This window comes from Phoenix dactylifera, chromosome 8 (assembly GCF_051530095.1).
Source record: "Phoenix dactylifera cultivar Ajwa chromosome 8, Ajwa_hap1_PhDact_Kaust_v1.1, whole genome shotgun sequence".
Classification (NCBI taxonomy): domain Eukaryota; kingdom Viridiplantae; phylum Streptophyta; class Magnoliopsida; order Arecales; family Arecaceae; genus Phoenix; species Phoenix dactylifera.
Window position 1 is genome coordinate 11,596,789 of NC_143197.1, and position 14,500 is coordinate 11,611,288.

At 36.5% G+C, this 14,500-nt stretch overlaps 1 protein-coding gene across 12 annotated transcripts; it reads right to left on the reverse strand.

The window, feature by feature from the left end:
• Positions 1-11,871, reverse strand: LOC103723230 (tubby-like F-box protein 6). 12 transcript variants are annotated; one of them, XR_015967959.2, is made up of 7 exons: positions 10,884-11,867; positions 10,065-10,152; positions 6,760-6,889; positions 5,074-5,253; positions 3,330-3,804; positions 2,526-2,612; positions 1-72 (listed from the first exon to the last, which is right to left on the reverse strand). XR_015967959.2 is itself a non-coding variant. In XM_008814081.5 (6 exons), the coding sequence occupies exons 1-5, from the start codon at positions 11,235-11,237 to the stop codon at positions 3,336-3,338; spliced, it is 1,221 nt and encodes a 406-aa protein (XP_008812303.3). In that variant the 5' UTR covers positions 11,238-11,867; the 3' UTR covers positions 2,213-2,612; positions 3,330-3,335. The 12 variants fall into 12 exon arrangements, 4 of the variants coding, with proteins under 4 accessions (XP_008812303.3, XP_038980555.3, XP_088558921.2 ...); XR_003382869.4 differs by having other exon boundaries at positions 1-274; XR_015967958.2 differs by having other exon boundaries at positions 2,526-2,615.
• Between the last annotated feature and the right edge of the window lie 2,629 nt (positions 11,872-14,500).

Sequence of the window (14,500 nt, forward strand, 5' to 3'; positions counted from 1 at the left end):
TTACATTTCTTGGCAGTAAAATTTTCCTGCCATTTCCTTTGTATTCAGAAAAGGAATGTTTATCCACCATATCTGCATCCACATATTACATAAATTCAGAAAACAAGTTACAGCAAAATACTTTTGTCCACTATTTGAATTATATTGAAATTATCCATTCTTTTCTCCGAATATGTATGGCTACTAATGCGCAGATTAGAAATACAGATTGCTCCAATTATGTTCATGGAACGAGAGGGACAAGTTGCTCCCGATCCTCGTGAGCAAGCAGCGGCTAATAGAAAAGAAATAGAAGATTTATTAGAATTGGATAGGAACAAATTTTAGGTACAGTAAGGAACCACAAAAAATACAACAAATACTTCGATATTTAGTTCGTAAAATATTTACTATGGGTTAATCTGACATTTTCTTAGAATATGATTCGAGTATTATATTTTTCCAAGAAAATTTATTTTTTTTCCTTTAGGGGATCAAATTTACATGTAAAGCTATTTTAAAAACAATCGACAATAACTACGGTTGGTGGTATAAAGCGTATTACGACTGTAGAGCTACTATAAAAGTTTATGGAAATAGCTTTTGATTTATCAATGCGACAAAAATGATCAACCTTCCGTACCCTGGTAAAAACAAATATGTCCTGACTTTTCCTTCCTTTCTCTTTTAGAAAATATATTTATAATCCAACATTAAAATAATTCTTTCATGCTAACCTACATATAGGTTCAAGTTGAACGAAATTGTCGAAGATAAAACTGGTGTTGCAAATTTTGTAACATTCGGCAAATTGGCTCAACAATGAATTGGTGTACCAGCAGCTAACCTTGCCACCGACAAAAGATCTGACAAATTTATTCTTCCTCCCGTTATGAAAAAGAAACTCAACCTCAATTATACATTCCAGATTACATTTGGTACGCAGAATTTTGATATCAATATGGTTAATTTTAAAGTGGTAAATTTTCCAAGAAAAGGAACTGCAAGTACACAATCCACACGTAGCCTTCAGTGCTGGACCTTGTTGTTCTCAGCTTGTAGAGGAAGCTATTGTTTCAACTCTAGAACAACGTATTCATACTGAACTCTTTGAAGATGAAACTTTCAAGAAAAATCCATTGCTCAAGTATTGTATCTTTAATACTAATCAATTTTTTTTGATCACTTTTAACTTTCTGAGCTTTTATTTTCCTCTTTATTTTGAATAAAATGCATGAACATACTTGACCTCCCATCCCCCAAAAAAAAAAAGCGTATGACGTAACCTACCATACATAGACCTATATCATTAGCATGGCTTTTCCCCGATTTCTAAACATTTATTTTCTCTTTTTTTTTTTTCAAGACCATCCTACAAAACATAAAGAAGTGATAAATGACCTCGCAAAATGTATGATGCTTATATATCCCTTTAGATTATCGAATTAGAATCATGAAGAAGTCCCGCACATCACCGTATTTAGTCCTATCTCCTGCCGGTTTTACACATATGTACGTATTCTTTACACTACCTAGGACCTAAGTGTCTCTATATTTTTCTTAAAATGTATTAAAAACCGCAGCATAGCACGGGTACATTGCTAGTTTACACAAAAAAAAAACTCTGCTGCAACGAGAAAGAATTGAGCAGATACTGTAGCAGTAGGACAGAACCTCTTAAAATTGATGTTACGTTCTAAGCATTCATTGGACCACCAAGGGACCTACAACAAGCGTACCCACTCAATTAGGGACTGGAAGAGCTATCTTATTAATTGGAATTTTAGCTAGTGCAATCATAAAGCTTAGCCAGGAAAAAATATGCAATCATAGAGCAAGCATCCAAAATTTTTCTAAACTTGGAAAGATTTAAATGAAAAATAAGATGCTGGTTTTTTTATATAAAAGTTTGTATCCATCTTCAAGACAAGTAAATTTAAGAAGCAAGCAAATCAAAAGCTAATCATTTTCACCCATCAACACTTTCTATGTTAAGATGGGAATGAGACACCAACACTAACATTTAGAACATTTAGAACATCATTTAACATGAGTCTTCTTGTACATGATGCATTATGTTTGGCTGATTAAAAGATCTAGTAATATCTTTGTACAGATGCAACTATCCAACAAACTGATCTTAGCAGTATTTGAAATCAAACATGAGCCTAACATGAATACGGAGCATCTAATTACAATGCACTCAATGAACCCAAACCATAAGGCAAACGAATTACAGAATTCATCTTAATTATTTTTTTTTTCCGCACCAATAAGTTGAAATAATAGAGTAGCTACACCAATGTTCCTACGAGGCAAAGCATATCACTGATTCTGTGGCATTACATGCTGGCATTATACACACCCCAGTAAACAAAACCACAATGCTATAAAATGCAGTCTTCCAGTTATCCTCATAGGCAAGCACAAGGTCGCAAATTGACAAGGAGCATTAAAAGATATTGAGGAAACTCTCAGAAAAGGTATGTACATCATGCATCAAATTCTACATAGGAAGAGATGAATGGCTAAGCTGCTGCTTTTACCTACATGCTCCTAAATCTGTGCCGTCCCTTGCTTCTTCCCAAATTTATTCAGATGGCTCAGCATCTAGAAGCACCTGAGGATGCAAGCTGCTGCAAAGGAAATACAAATAGTTTGAATGGATCTAAATTGATTATCATAAGATTGTGCATAAGTTATTGCTGCATCACTTCTTTTGAGAAGATTTGCTGCATCACTTTAATCAACTAAGTAATATTATGGGCATACTAACTCACGCACCAGACTCTCAGACCTAAAGAATGCTTTGAAGTTCAGCATCTAAACTAAGTAACACAAGATTAAATCTTGTCCCCTGATTCAGTTGTCAATTCTATACTAATTGAAGCTTTACTCATGTATTTGATTGTTGAATATTAACAGATGGATAGGTCAAGGATGTCACATGTCTTTTAATGAGGGGGGTCGAAATTGAAAGGTGGAACAAAGGATAGCTTATTTTCACCACCACTCGTCCGTAGTTTATGCCCGTTAATATACGTGTTTACTAATAAACTAGGCAAAAAGTGGAGCTATCTTCAAATTACATTTAGTTGCTAGCTTCTATTTTCACAGTATCCCATCTCCCTAAATAAATTTTTAATTCCTTAAAAGTTTCCTTTATTACATTACAAACTATCTACATTCGTATGTAGAAAAGCAACAGCAAACTAATTAAAAATGCAATCTTAACACTCCACTTTTCAGGCTCACCAATTTTACAATGGACGATACTAGAAAAAAATAGCTGTCAGCTTTAGAAGAGTAATAACATGGCAATAATGATTTTTAAGAAGATAAGGTCGCACCTTGTCTTACTCACAAGCTATTTTGGTGTCGAAACTACTGAGGCAGATAGCAAATGCCTGAAATGCTGATATTGGATAGCGGTAATCCATGGTAAACAAGTCCTTTCCCACCTTGCCAAATTGAAGAATTACCTTATCGTGCTCCTGGCCAGCTGGTCCATTCTCTTCTGAAGCCACCAGCTGGAAGTTCTTCACTGATGCAACAGTCACCCGTCCCCTAAAATTTAGGCACCAGCACTGGAGCTGCTCATGCCACCTTGGAGCTTTGTTCTTTAACACCAACTTTCCCTCCTTCTGGCCGGATAAAGGCCCTGACAAGTTTTCTGAGCGAAATGACTTGGATTTGAAGAATGGAATTGATGGGAATGAATCAAGGCTGCTAAGAAGGAACTCCGTTGGTGTGGGAGCCACCCCTCCTGGTTCTATTGCAGAAGCAGGGATGGAGTCCATGACACACTGCATTCTTCTAGGACCTCTGGTATTTAATAGAATGTGTAAGCAAAGAGCAACAATGCACCATTTCAATATACTAAAGCGCATATATTATGAAATAAGAACGCACATGGTTGATGTTCATGGTTGACAGACATCCCCATAACCCCAATACTGTAAAATCTTATTGGACATAATATAGAACCGTTGACTACAAAGAGTACATATGCAGGATATATCAATGCATATGATTTGGTGTAGATGTTGAAACTGGAATTCAACACGTCAAGCTCCTAAACCATGGAACGCCATTGCAATCCAGTGAATACCATATAAAGTGCAATGAAATCCTTAATCAGAAATTTCATTGATAAAGAAGATACAAAGTAGGAATAGGTTTTCCAGCTGCCAAAAGGGAAAAAGGTGTATAAACCTCTTTTAATGCCTTGTTCTGATGTCTCACCATTGTCAGTGGTATATCTTCGACATAGGTGGGAGCGGCTTGGGAACGAAGTGGGACAGATTGGGGGAGGCTGTTGATCATGCACATCCAAGATTTCCAATATAATTGAAATCACCTCTCCCTCCTCATATTCCCACTTTTCCCTTCCTCTTCTCCTCAAACTCTCAATTGTGTGGAAGATATCACAGAGATAGGGAGCCATGCATCCAAGCAGACCCTTAACTAAATTTTCTAAGGAAAACCAGATGGCAAATAGGATATGCTTTGACAAACTGACTGTCTCCCTCCTATCCTATCCTTTTCCCTCTAATACACTGCAATGCATCTCATTAATATCACATAACAACCAAGTTTTACATATCTTCCTCTCACCATCCTCTCTGTTCACCCTCCACATGTCGTCCTTAGTGCATGCCTATTTCTTAGATGTCATCACTCTCAAAGGTCTACCACTAGTAGCTAGGAGCACAAATTAGCCAAGTAACAGAATCGATAGAGGGAGGCAAGTTTTATGTTGCTCGTCATTCAATGTGACAGAAAATGAGCAAGGGAGAGACCATGAGCATAATCAAGATAGGCAGATCTCAAATGCAAAGAGAACTATTGTCACACATAAGACTCATCCCAAAGTAAAAATCACTGAGTAAAATCCCTTCCTCCATTTATAAGAAACAAAAGGTCTTACCTGGGTAGCTGATCCCAAAGGTTCAAATACATTTGATTTTGCATGCACACACACAAGCAAGCAAACAAATGAATATTTTATCTATGCATATTGTATGCACAACCCTCTGGTGAAAAGTTATTTAGTCCAAAATACTAATGTATAAAAACTGACATATTTCTTACCTGGAACCTAGCACATTCAACTCATAAGCAATGTGGGCAACTGGGTAATTTCCAGCAGGAACTCTAGGAGAGACTTGTTTAGAACCCACAATACGAGTGGAGCGACCTTTTGAGACAATGGCTCCAGCATGAGGAGGCTGAGCATCATAAACTGTAAACTTGGTACCCAAAAAGTTTGATCTGTCCAGGGGAAAAGAAATAATAAGGCAACCTAACAAGAAAATAAGATTAAATTTACTTCTTTTCTGGTATTCTTTTTAAGTTCAAGTGAATATCTCAATCTTCAGCTTGTGACCATGTTTTTATGCATATTTGCATGTATTAGTTACAAGGATTATATGAAGATGAGAAAAAAATTAGTTTTCTTCATTCTTGATTAAGTTTTTAAAAGTTTTGGCTAGGAACCAAACATTTTGGCTGACTTTAGCAGGCAAATTCGATCAGATATAGCCCGAGTTTAAGCAGTTTCTACAGATTTGGTTGAAACTAGCAGGTTTTGATCCAGTTTCAGCCACTTCCAATGAACTCAGACTAAGCTAGTTATTTCAGTCAAAAGCAATAAATTAAAGGCTAAAAGCCTTATCTTTTGGGGTTTTCTTTTCCTTGATTTTTTTATGGATAAATATCAAGCCTCTACGGAGCACTTTTGCAAGATCACACTCAGATTTTGCAATATTTAATTAGATTGGAAAGAAACTAGATGGAGGATTCCAAAAAAAAATCCACTGACATAAATTTTCTAAAGTAGAATGTTATGTTAATGCCTTAAATTTAAACAAATTGAGCAAGATCTTGTTGCCCTTGTTTGTTTGCATCAAAGAGTGAATAACTTTATATGGGATGGATTACAACATCTACAGTAGGTGACCAACCAAGGTTGGGAACGGAGCTATTATACTCTCCTAAAAAGCTGTGAAAACGATAGCCTATCGATCAAAGAATTAATGTTGAATTTACCAGTTCATCTTTCAGTTTCCACAGGCCATTCCCATCTCTCCATTGTGATGAAGCAGGGAAAGAACATTCCTTGACTACTGGCATGTAGTTACATAAATTCAATTTCCAGTGCTTGCTTCAAGCTATGATAATTATGTTTATTTTAGTATTTAATATATTTGCAAGCATGATTATTATTTCTTCCATTTTTTGATTAATAAGTTCATCATTTATGGCAAGAATTCAAGTATCGCATGCAGATGACATGCCGATCTAGCATTGGCAAGGTACATGCCATGCCATGCCAAGCCAAGCCTTGCCAATGATTAGCATGCATTGGCAAAGCAGCATGCCAAGAATTGGCATACAGCTGGCAACATGTCAGTAGGACACAGCACGGCACTTATCATGTCATGTGTCATGACAACTGGCACTTATCCATGTCTAAACTGTTAAATAAATCCTGCAACAACATGATTCTTGCCAATCATATATTAGTAGTCCTACAGATTTAACAAAGATCCTACCAACTCATTGGAAATATACAAAAACTTGGCTTTCTAAGGTCATAGAGGGCCTGACTGGATGTTCATATCTCACATTTGGAACTCAATAGTGTTTCACTTTTTTTTTACCAGATTCTAGGTCAATTTTCCTCTCTAGGAGATACGTATCAACCTTCATATGCACATGTCAATAACAAAAGTAGCATACCATAAGAATCAGTGACAAATATTCTAGCAACCTCACCTTAACTTCCCAATATAGGTTCCACTTCCCTTTGACATGTCATCCGCATCCAGCGAGATGAGGTAGTCAGTGCAGGTAGGACGTCGGCATTTGCGTGCAGCAAGAAGGAATTTGCCATTATCCGTTAATGCTGCCAATTGAACATTAGACAACAATGCAGATAAAAACAAATAACCATGGTGATTTAACTTGCATGAAGAATTAAGTTAATGGCACTTTGCAATTAAAGAAGAAAAAATGACATTAACTTTACTTTCCTTTTATTGCAATACAGGCGGCAGCATAATATCAAAAAGGTTAGACAGTTATAAGTATGGATATGAAAACATAGAAAAGACTATCTAAAATAACAAGATGGAAAAGGAACAAAGTAACCACAAGGACCAACTGTTTCCTTCAGATTTTATTAAATTAAACCATAAAACCAACACTTTGCATAGGTCATGCTTAAAAAGAACTGTGAAGTTATTCAGAATTTCCTCATTCAATGGACTTGTGAAAGCTTGGCACATTGATCATGACTTACATGAAAAGGCAAATCAACTGAAAAATTTTGTTGCTCATGTTCAATTTTACAATTTATGGACTGCACTGCAAAATTGACAAAACATAACAAAAGAAGTATGATGCCTTAAAAAGGGATAGGAAAATGACTAGAAAGATAAAATTTGTATACTAGACCATATATTTTACTGATCATAAGGGATCACAATTGCAGGGAAAAACCATTGGCAGTACATTTGAAAGCCTTGTTTGACATTAAACTAATGTCCAATCAGAGAAGTCAAACAGAAGGTCGGTTCACTGCAAGAAGCATGCTCCATTACGACACACCAAACCCCTCTCTGTCTCTCTCCCCACACAGCCATCCCAATGCCAAACGTGACCTCCACCTTGAAGACCCTGTAGCTCTCATCTTTTCTCATGAATTGACTTTCCATTCAGTACTTGGGCGAGGACCTTAACATTTCTTCCTACCTTTGAATCATGTTCCTCTCTCATCATACTTCTCGCAAACGATCCCATTACACAAATCTCTTTGTCCATGCCACATGCTTATTGCTTCATTGACAGGCCCTTCAGCATGCCTCCTCCTCACCCAACCTCTCTCTCTCTCTCTCTCAAGATGCACTTTATTTCAACCATTGTGTACCTCCCTGCTGGCCACACGAAAACCCCATCCAAGGGCCACCTCTCTGGTTGGAACCCAGGATAAGCACTCCTTGCACTACATGCATACTTCCTCTATCCTTCCAAAGGCACAAAGTGGTCTTTAAAGCAAAACTTGGAGCTGAACTACTCTAGAGATGTGTGTAAGATATCAATAGCAAAGGGTAGCCGTGATGCCATTTTAAATAGTTATTGGCTAACTTTAGCCCTTTTCTGTAATGATCAAGATTCAAGCCAAGGACTTGTATAGTTGAATCCAGCAAATAACTATACAAGGATGAAGCAATAGATGAGCAGAGACAACATTATAAATATGTTTTCACTTGTAACACCTTGCTGATAAAATCTCGTATTGCATAGAATAGACCCATAACTAATCCTACACTACATCAGGTTGCCTTCTGATCTTTCCTAACCAGCTTATGCTCACTTATCATGATGCTACTTATGCAACTTACAATTAAAACCTTCAATCCTTTGTCTAAACTTTCACGTCTATATAGTTCTGCATGGCTCACCCATTACACACATCAGATTGGAGCTCTTCTTCTCCATACTGCAAAGGCACCAAGAACCTCCAGATTAAAAACTATCCCAAAGAGTTGCTCTGTCATTGATTTTTGGAGTATAGTACAAGTTAAGACAATGCAGAATAAAGATATAACTAAGCAAGAAAATGTCAAAATTTGATGGACTAACAACACATCCCTATCCCATATTTTCTTTTTGTTCCCAAGTATCTCACCTTCAACTTTATTCTAGGTTTATCCTGTCAGACAGTTCTGTTGAAGAATTTTCTTAAATTTAACATATAAATCAACTTGAATACTAATCTCATTCCAACCTTGTGAATTTAGACCAAAAGTCCTACAAATCAAACAATTCATTGGGCTTTCCTCCCTCTGGAAATCCAAATGAATCGCTAAAAAAGAAACCCTAACTGAGCACACTATAGCATAAAACCAACAAAGTAGTCATCTAATACACAACCTAATAACAAATGATAACCACATGAAGGTTCTTTCCTTGTTCATTTTCCATCAATCACCTAAGGATTAATATCATATCAAATCAGATTGGTTTCTGTAAGTCTTCGTTCATTTAAATTCTCAGTTTTTTCATAGCATTTTAAAAAATTGCATGATCCTAAAATGCTACCATTAGCTGATGGCATTCATTTTCAGCCCTAAATCCACCATCCTCTCCCCCCCCCCCCCAACAAACAAAAAAAAAAGGCCAGGTCAACCTGATATTGTTAGATTACTCCAATAAGCTGACTTTTACCATCTTTTGTACACACTTCGGCATCCTCTGTGGCTTCTAGTAAGCAGCTTCCCCACCTGGTTGGCATCAAGCATTGTTCTTTATGCCCTTAGGCCCCATTACATTATAGCCATCCTTTTGGAGATACCATTCATTTGTCCTAGGCTCTATAGCTCAGTACATGAGCAAGTACATAGTCGCTGTAAAGACTACCTTAAAGCTGAGAAAGATACAATAAAAAATATCGGACAAGAGAGGAATGCAATGATCCATACCCACTTCTATCAACCAATCCACCTGATCACTTTAAGTCTTGGATACAAAGCCATGTCTTATGCTCTAGAATGGATCATAAATAGTTTGGGGATGGAAAAAGTTATATACATGAAGCCTTTGTTGATTTTGCATTATGGCAACATTAATGTCATGATTTTTTGCTAATATGATCAAAAGTTAACTGTGAAGATAAAACTCATAGATAAAAACTATATAGGGGTCAGCATGTGGAAGATTTTTTTTTTACAGAAGCATCACTGTTCTGAAACTGGCCCATGGAAAAGTTTTGCTGACAGTATCAATTTCGTTTCGATTACAATATTAATTTAACAGGTGTAATCAATGATCATCCAATATAAGGCAACTAATATTTGAAATCCAACAATATCAAAGTCATGAGCTCAAATGATAAGAAATAGATAAGCATATATTTCCATTAACTTACATCCTGCAAATGTGACAATACAGATATCTTCAGGTTGCAAATATTACATTATGTAGCAGTGTACATCAAGTTTTTGATGAAGTTTAACATACCACAGACAAAAATGTAAGTAGAGAAGCATTTATTATAACAGGAATGACAAAAGGGTTACCTTGGCTTAGACCAAGGTAAAGATGATACGTTTGTGTGGCTCGATTCCGCTTTATGAAACACTGGAGAGAAAAGTCCCTTGGGCCAGGCTGCAGAAAAGGTAATTATGCCTCACGAAAACAAGGATTGCAAAAAAAAAGACAATGGCGTTAATAAGAAGTAATATCTGGATCCATATTTGTTGGATGCATAAGGATTTGCAAGTCAACTTGTTATTAATACTCAAGTTGATGGAGAATATGCCAAAAACTAATCCAAGTTTCCCAAAACAACCAAGAATTAACATTACAGTTGATACAGTTATGTGTCATATCAGCAAATACTAAGAAAGCGCACAAACACATAAAGTCAACTGTTTGTTTCCAACAACATCGCAATCGTGGACTTTTCACCATTCTTCTGATACATAAACAAAAAATACGGTCTTTTTCATGGAAAACCGAAGAAAATTGAATCAGAAAGATGTCTATATACATTCAGCTCACTTAACCTTAACTTTAGTCTAATGGTATCCATTTTTTAAGGTTGCATCATGCAATCTTAATCCTAAAATAAGATTTCATAACAATGCATGTTTCTTATACAGGTATTTAAGTTTTCACCATCATCTAACTAACAAAAGCAACAACCTAGTTATGAATAACAGAAATCCTCGTGTCAACATAATATCAGATCAGTCCTCCAGAGAAAAATGAGATTTTGATCCCAATCACCCCAGTCAAAAAATCACCAAAGAACTGGATAGCAAATAGAATTGCAAAAAAACCATAAGCAAATGGAATTGCAAAAAATCCATATGCAAAGCTTCTAAAAGCCAAACCTGCTTCAATGAGATTGGGAAGGTCAGCTTGCCAGACAGCTCAGGAGTCTTCACAATCTCCTTCATGATATCCCTCCAGCTCCGGCACACTCCGGCACAGGCCACAACATCCTTCCTCGGGGGCCACGAGCTCTCGGCCTCCTCTATCCTCATCAGAACATCCCGCAGGAGCTCTGGCGGCATATTCGCCCAGCAGCTCTGCTTCAAGGCATCCACCAGCGGCCGCCCCAGTGCATCATGGACCACCCGATGCGACCTCGATCTCAGGCCATACCCAAGCCTCACCTCAAATCCCTTCCTCGAGATGCTGCCTATCTCGTCCCTCATGTCCTGGATGATGCTCTTGAACGACATCGATTCCTCTCCCAAACCCCCAAGAAAAACAGCAAAATAATCCAATCCAAATCCTACCGAACCTCAGTATCTACAAATTGGGCGTCGGCTCTCCAAACCCAGCGAGGAATCCATTGCTATCGCCTCAGACGGACGCAAAGAAACTTTGAGAAGACTACCACGGATCTAAAACCTTGAAAAAGATCCAAACTTTACCAAAATTTGGGGGCGAAAATCACCAGCGTCGCTTTCATCATCGCTTCCAAGCTTCGATTTTCCCCGAAGAAACACAAGAAAAGGAATAATCAAAGCCAATTCCTTGGATTCGTTCCTTCAAAGCACCAACCTTTGAAGAAAACTGAGGAATAATTGGATGAAATCGAGGAAAGACGAGAGGAAAGAGATGGGGACAGTGAGCAAGGGAAAGATACAAAAGGGCGTAGGACTGCATAAATTGGTGGAGTAGCTGAGAAATTTCCGGGAAGGTAGCGGATAGAGAAAGGAGGAAGACCTCTACAGGAGAGTTCGAGAAATTAGGGTTTCCTCGTTCCGGTGGCAGACAAGGATGGGAAAGCAAAAGGCATCCATGTCCTCCTCCAGCCCCATCTTATCTATCGTTATTAAATTCCTCTCTCTCTCTCTCTCTCTCTCTCTCTCTCAGCGTGGGGGGTAACATATAAAAAATAAATAAATAAATAATTTAATAATTTGTTTTAAGTAGAGTTTTGTTCACGCTAGCCAAAGAAAGTAAGTGATTGACAGCATTAAAGTAAATTAAATTAAAGCTGATTTAATAACTAAAACTTTAAATAAATTAAAGATTTAATAAGTAGTTTTAAAGTAAGCGAAAGATAAAGCTGATTGACAGCATTATATTATAACTTAGCTTAATTATTTTTTTTAATTTATAGTAGACGAGTTGATGAAATGAAGGATAAACCTTGTAAATATTTCTAACTCGCTAAATCTTGATAGATGTAAGATTTGAAGATAACTCGGTACATGATTTTATCAACAAAATAACCTGCATCTTCGTGCTTATTGCTTTTGCCTTTCAAATTAACGTTACGTGCATGGCATGTAAGTTAATTGAATATTAATATGTTGTTGTTAGATTATACTTAAATATGTAAGTAAATTTGATTAAATATTTGTAATTGAATGAATAAAGATAAATAAATGTTAGAAGCTAGGAAAAAGAAAGAAGATAGGTAACTATCTAGCTAAGACATGAGAGTAGGAATGAAAGTAACCAAATCTCTTGCTAAAGTTTTCAGTTATAATTTTTCCATATCTAAAAAAGATCTAAACAAATGTATAAAAAACAAGAGCACAAATTAGGTCCAACTAAAAGATATATTAACAAAATGAATTATAAAAACGTTCCACAGAAGGTAAAAGATATATTTGAAATAATTAATTTTCTTATACATAACTCAACAAAAATCCTGGTATCAATGGAGAGTTTAAAAATATATGGATGAGGAGAAAAAAAGGTGGAAAAAAATTAATTTTCTAAAAATAAAAAGAATACTTTGTGTCAATTAATTTTATAAAGAAAAGGGTCAAATAAAATACTCATGGTTTTGATTTTCTATTGCGGCAGCCGCTTGCAGTTTTTAGGAGGCTATTCTCCTTTTTCTTTCCCTACAGAGGCATGTACATGGCATATGGTAAAAATTAGTTTATGTAAAAAAAAAAATTTTGATAACAAACATCCTTGCTACTTTTCATGTTTGTAATGAAATATTACGTTCAAACTGCATGTAATTAATCCAATGTGTGTTCACATAAACAATAGAATATGAATCACATGTCAACAATTTAAGATGAATATGAACTACAAACATTAAGAGAAAAATATAAAAATAGAGGGAGGTTGGCTAAGAAATAGAAATGAAAAAGGAGATTTTAAGGAAATAAAAGAAAAAAAAAAGATATTGTAGTATGAGGAAACTTTGAATAGTTTCCTCAAGAATGGCAACTTATGCATGCCATAGTTTACTGAGTTTCTTCATTTTTCTAATAAATAGTTATTTATTTTTTGTAAATATAATTTTCAGCGCTCCCTAAGGGAGGAACAAGCATGTTCAACTTCTTTTAACTCCACTTTCCTTCCTCTCAGGATGCTTGTGCATGGTATATACTAAATGCTAATGTACATGCATAGAAAGATAATGATTAATAATATCTCTATGGGCTCGTTTGGTTCGCGGAAAGTATTTTCCCTCCTAGGAATATAATTCCTGGGAATCAGATTCCTAGGAAGAGGATACCTAGGAAAGTACTTTTGACATGTTTGGTTAACCATGGGAAAGTGACTAATTTCCAAAGTGCTTATGTTTGGTTGACCATCCATTTTCCTAGGAAAGTTATGTATAATTCCTATTATGCCCTTAATAAAAATTAGGTCTTTAATGCCTCTTTAATGCTTCTTTAATGCTGAAGGGTCTTTTTGGGAAAAAATAAAAAAGGAGTGATTCCCACCTCATGGGAAAGTAACTTTCCCATGTTTCTCATGGGAAAGACTTTCCCATGAAATGTGGGAATCATATTCCCATGGGAATACCACTTTCCCATCTCTCTCCTTTGAAAACTCCAACCAAACAAGAGGCATTTCATTACTTTCCCGTTGACCACACTTTCCCCCCTCGTTTTCCTGCGAACCAAACGAGCCCTATGCTTATTAAATGGATAGGAAAGAAAAGCCAGTGCCTCACCAAAACTCAGAAAAATTAAAAATTAGAAAGAAATTTGATCTAGAGAATACCGGGTATCCTAGCTTCGGAGTGATTTGGTTTTTTTTAACCTCAGTCTTTGCTGAGGTAAATGACTTCGGTATGGACCAACATGCCATTCTAGTCGGTCCAATACAAGAATAACACCAAAGATCATTGCATGAATGGCAATAATGGCATTAGCAACAATTGCACCAGTATAGCAGTTAATATATGATTGTATGGTTATTGTCGGTACTAATCGTGGGTGTTGTTATTATGCGGTTAATGCAGGATTAGCCGTTATCATGCAGTTATGGCATGGTGTGCTCAACAAATCAAGTAACGGATCTTATATGCATCCTATATATAGGGATGACTTGAGGACCCTAAAGTGAAAAATCTAATACTCCTCTCCACTCATGCTCTCTCTTACCACCATTGCGCTAGTCAATCCCGCCTTTCACCTCAGTTCTAGCTGATCTCGGTGTATGTTGGTTCCAACCGACCTCAACACACTTTGAGCAGAAACTGACCTTAACCTACATTGTAGCAGCACAAAATCTA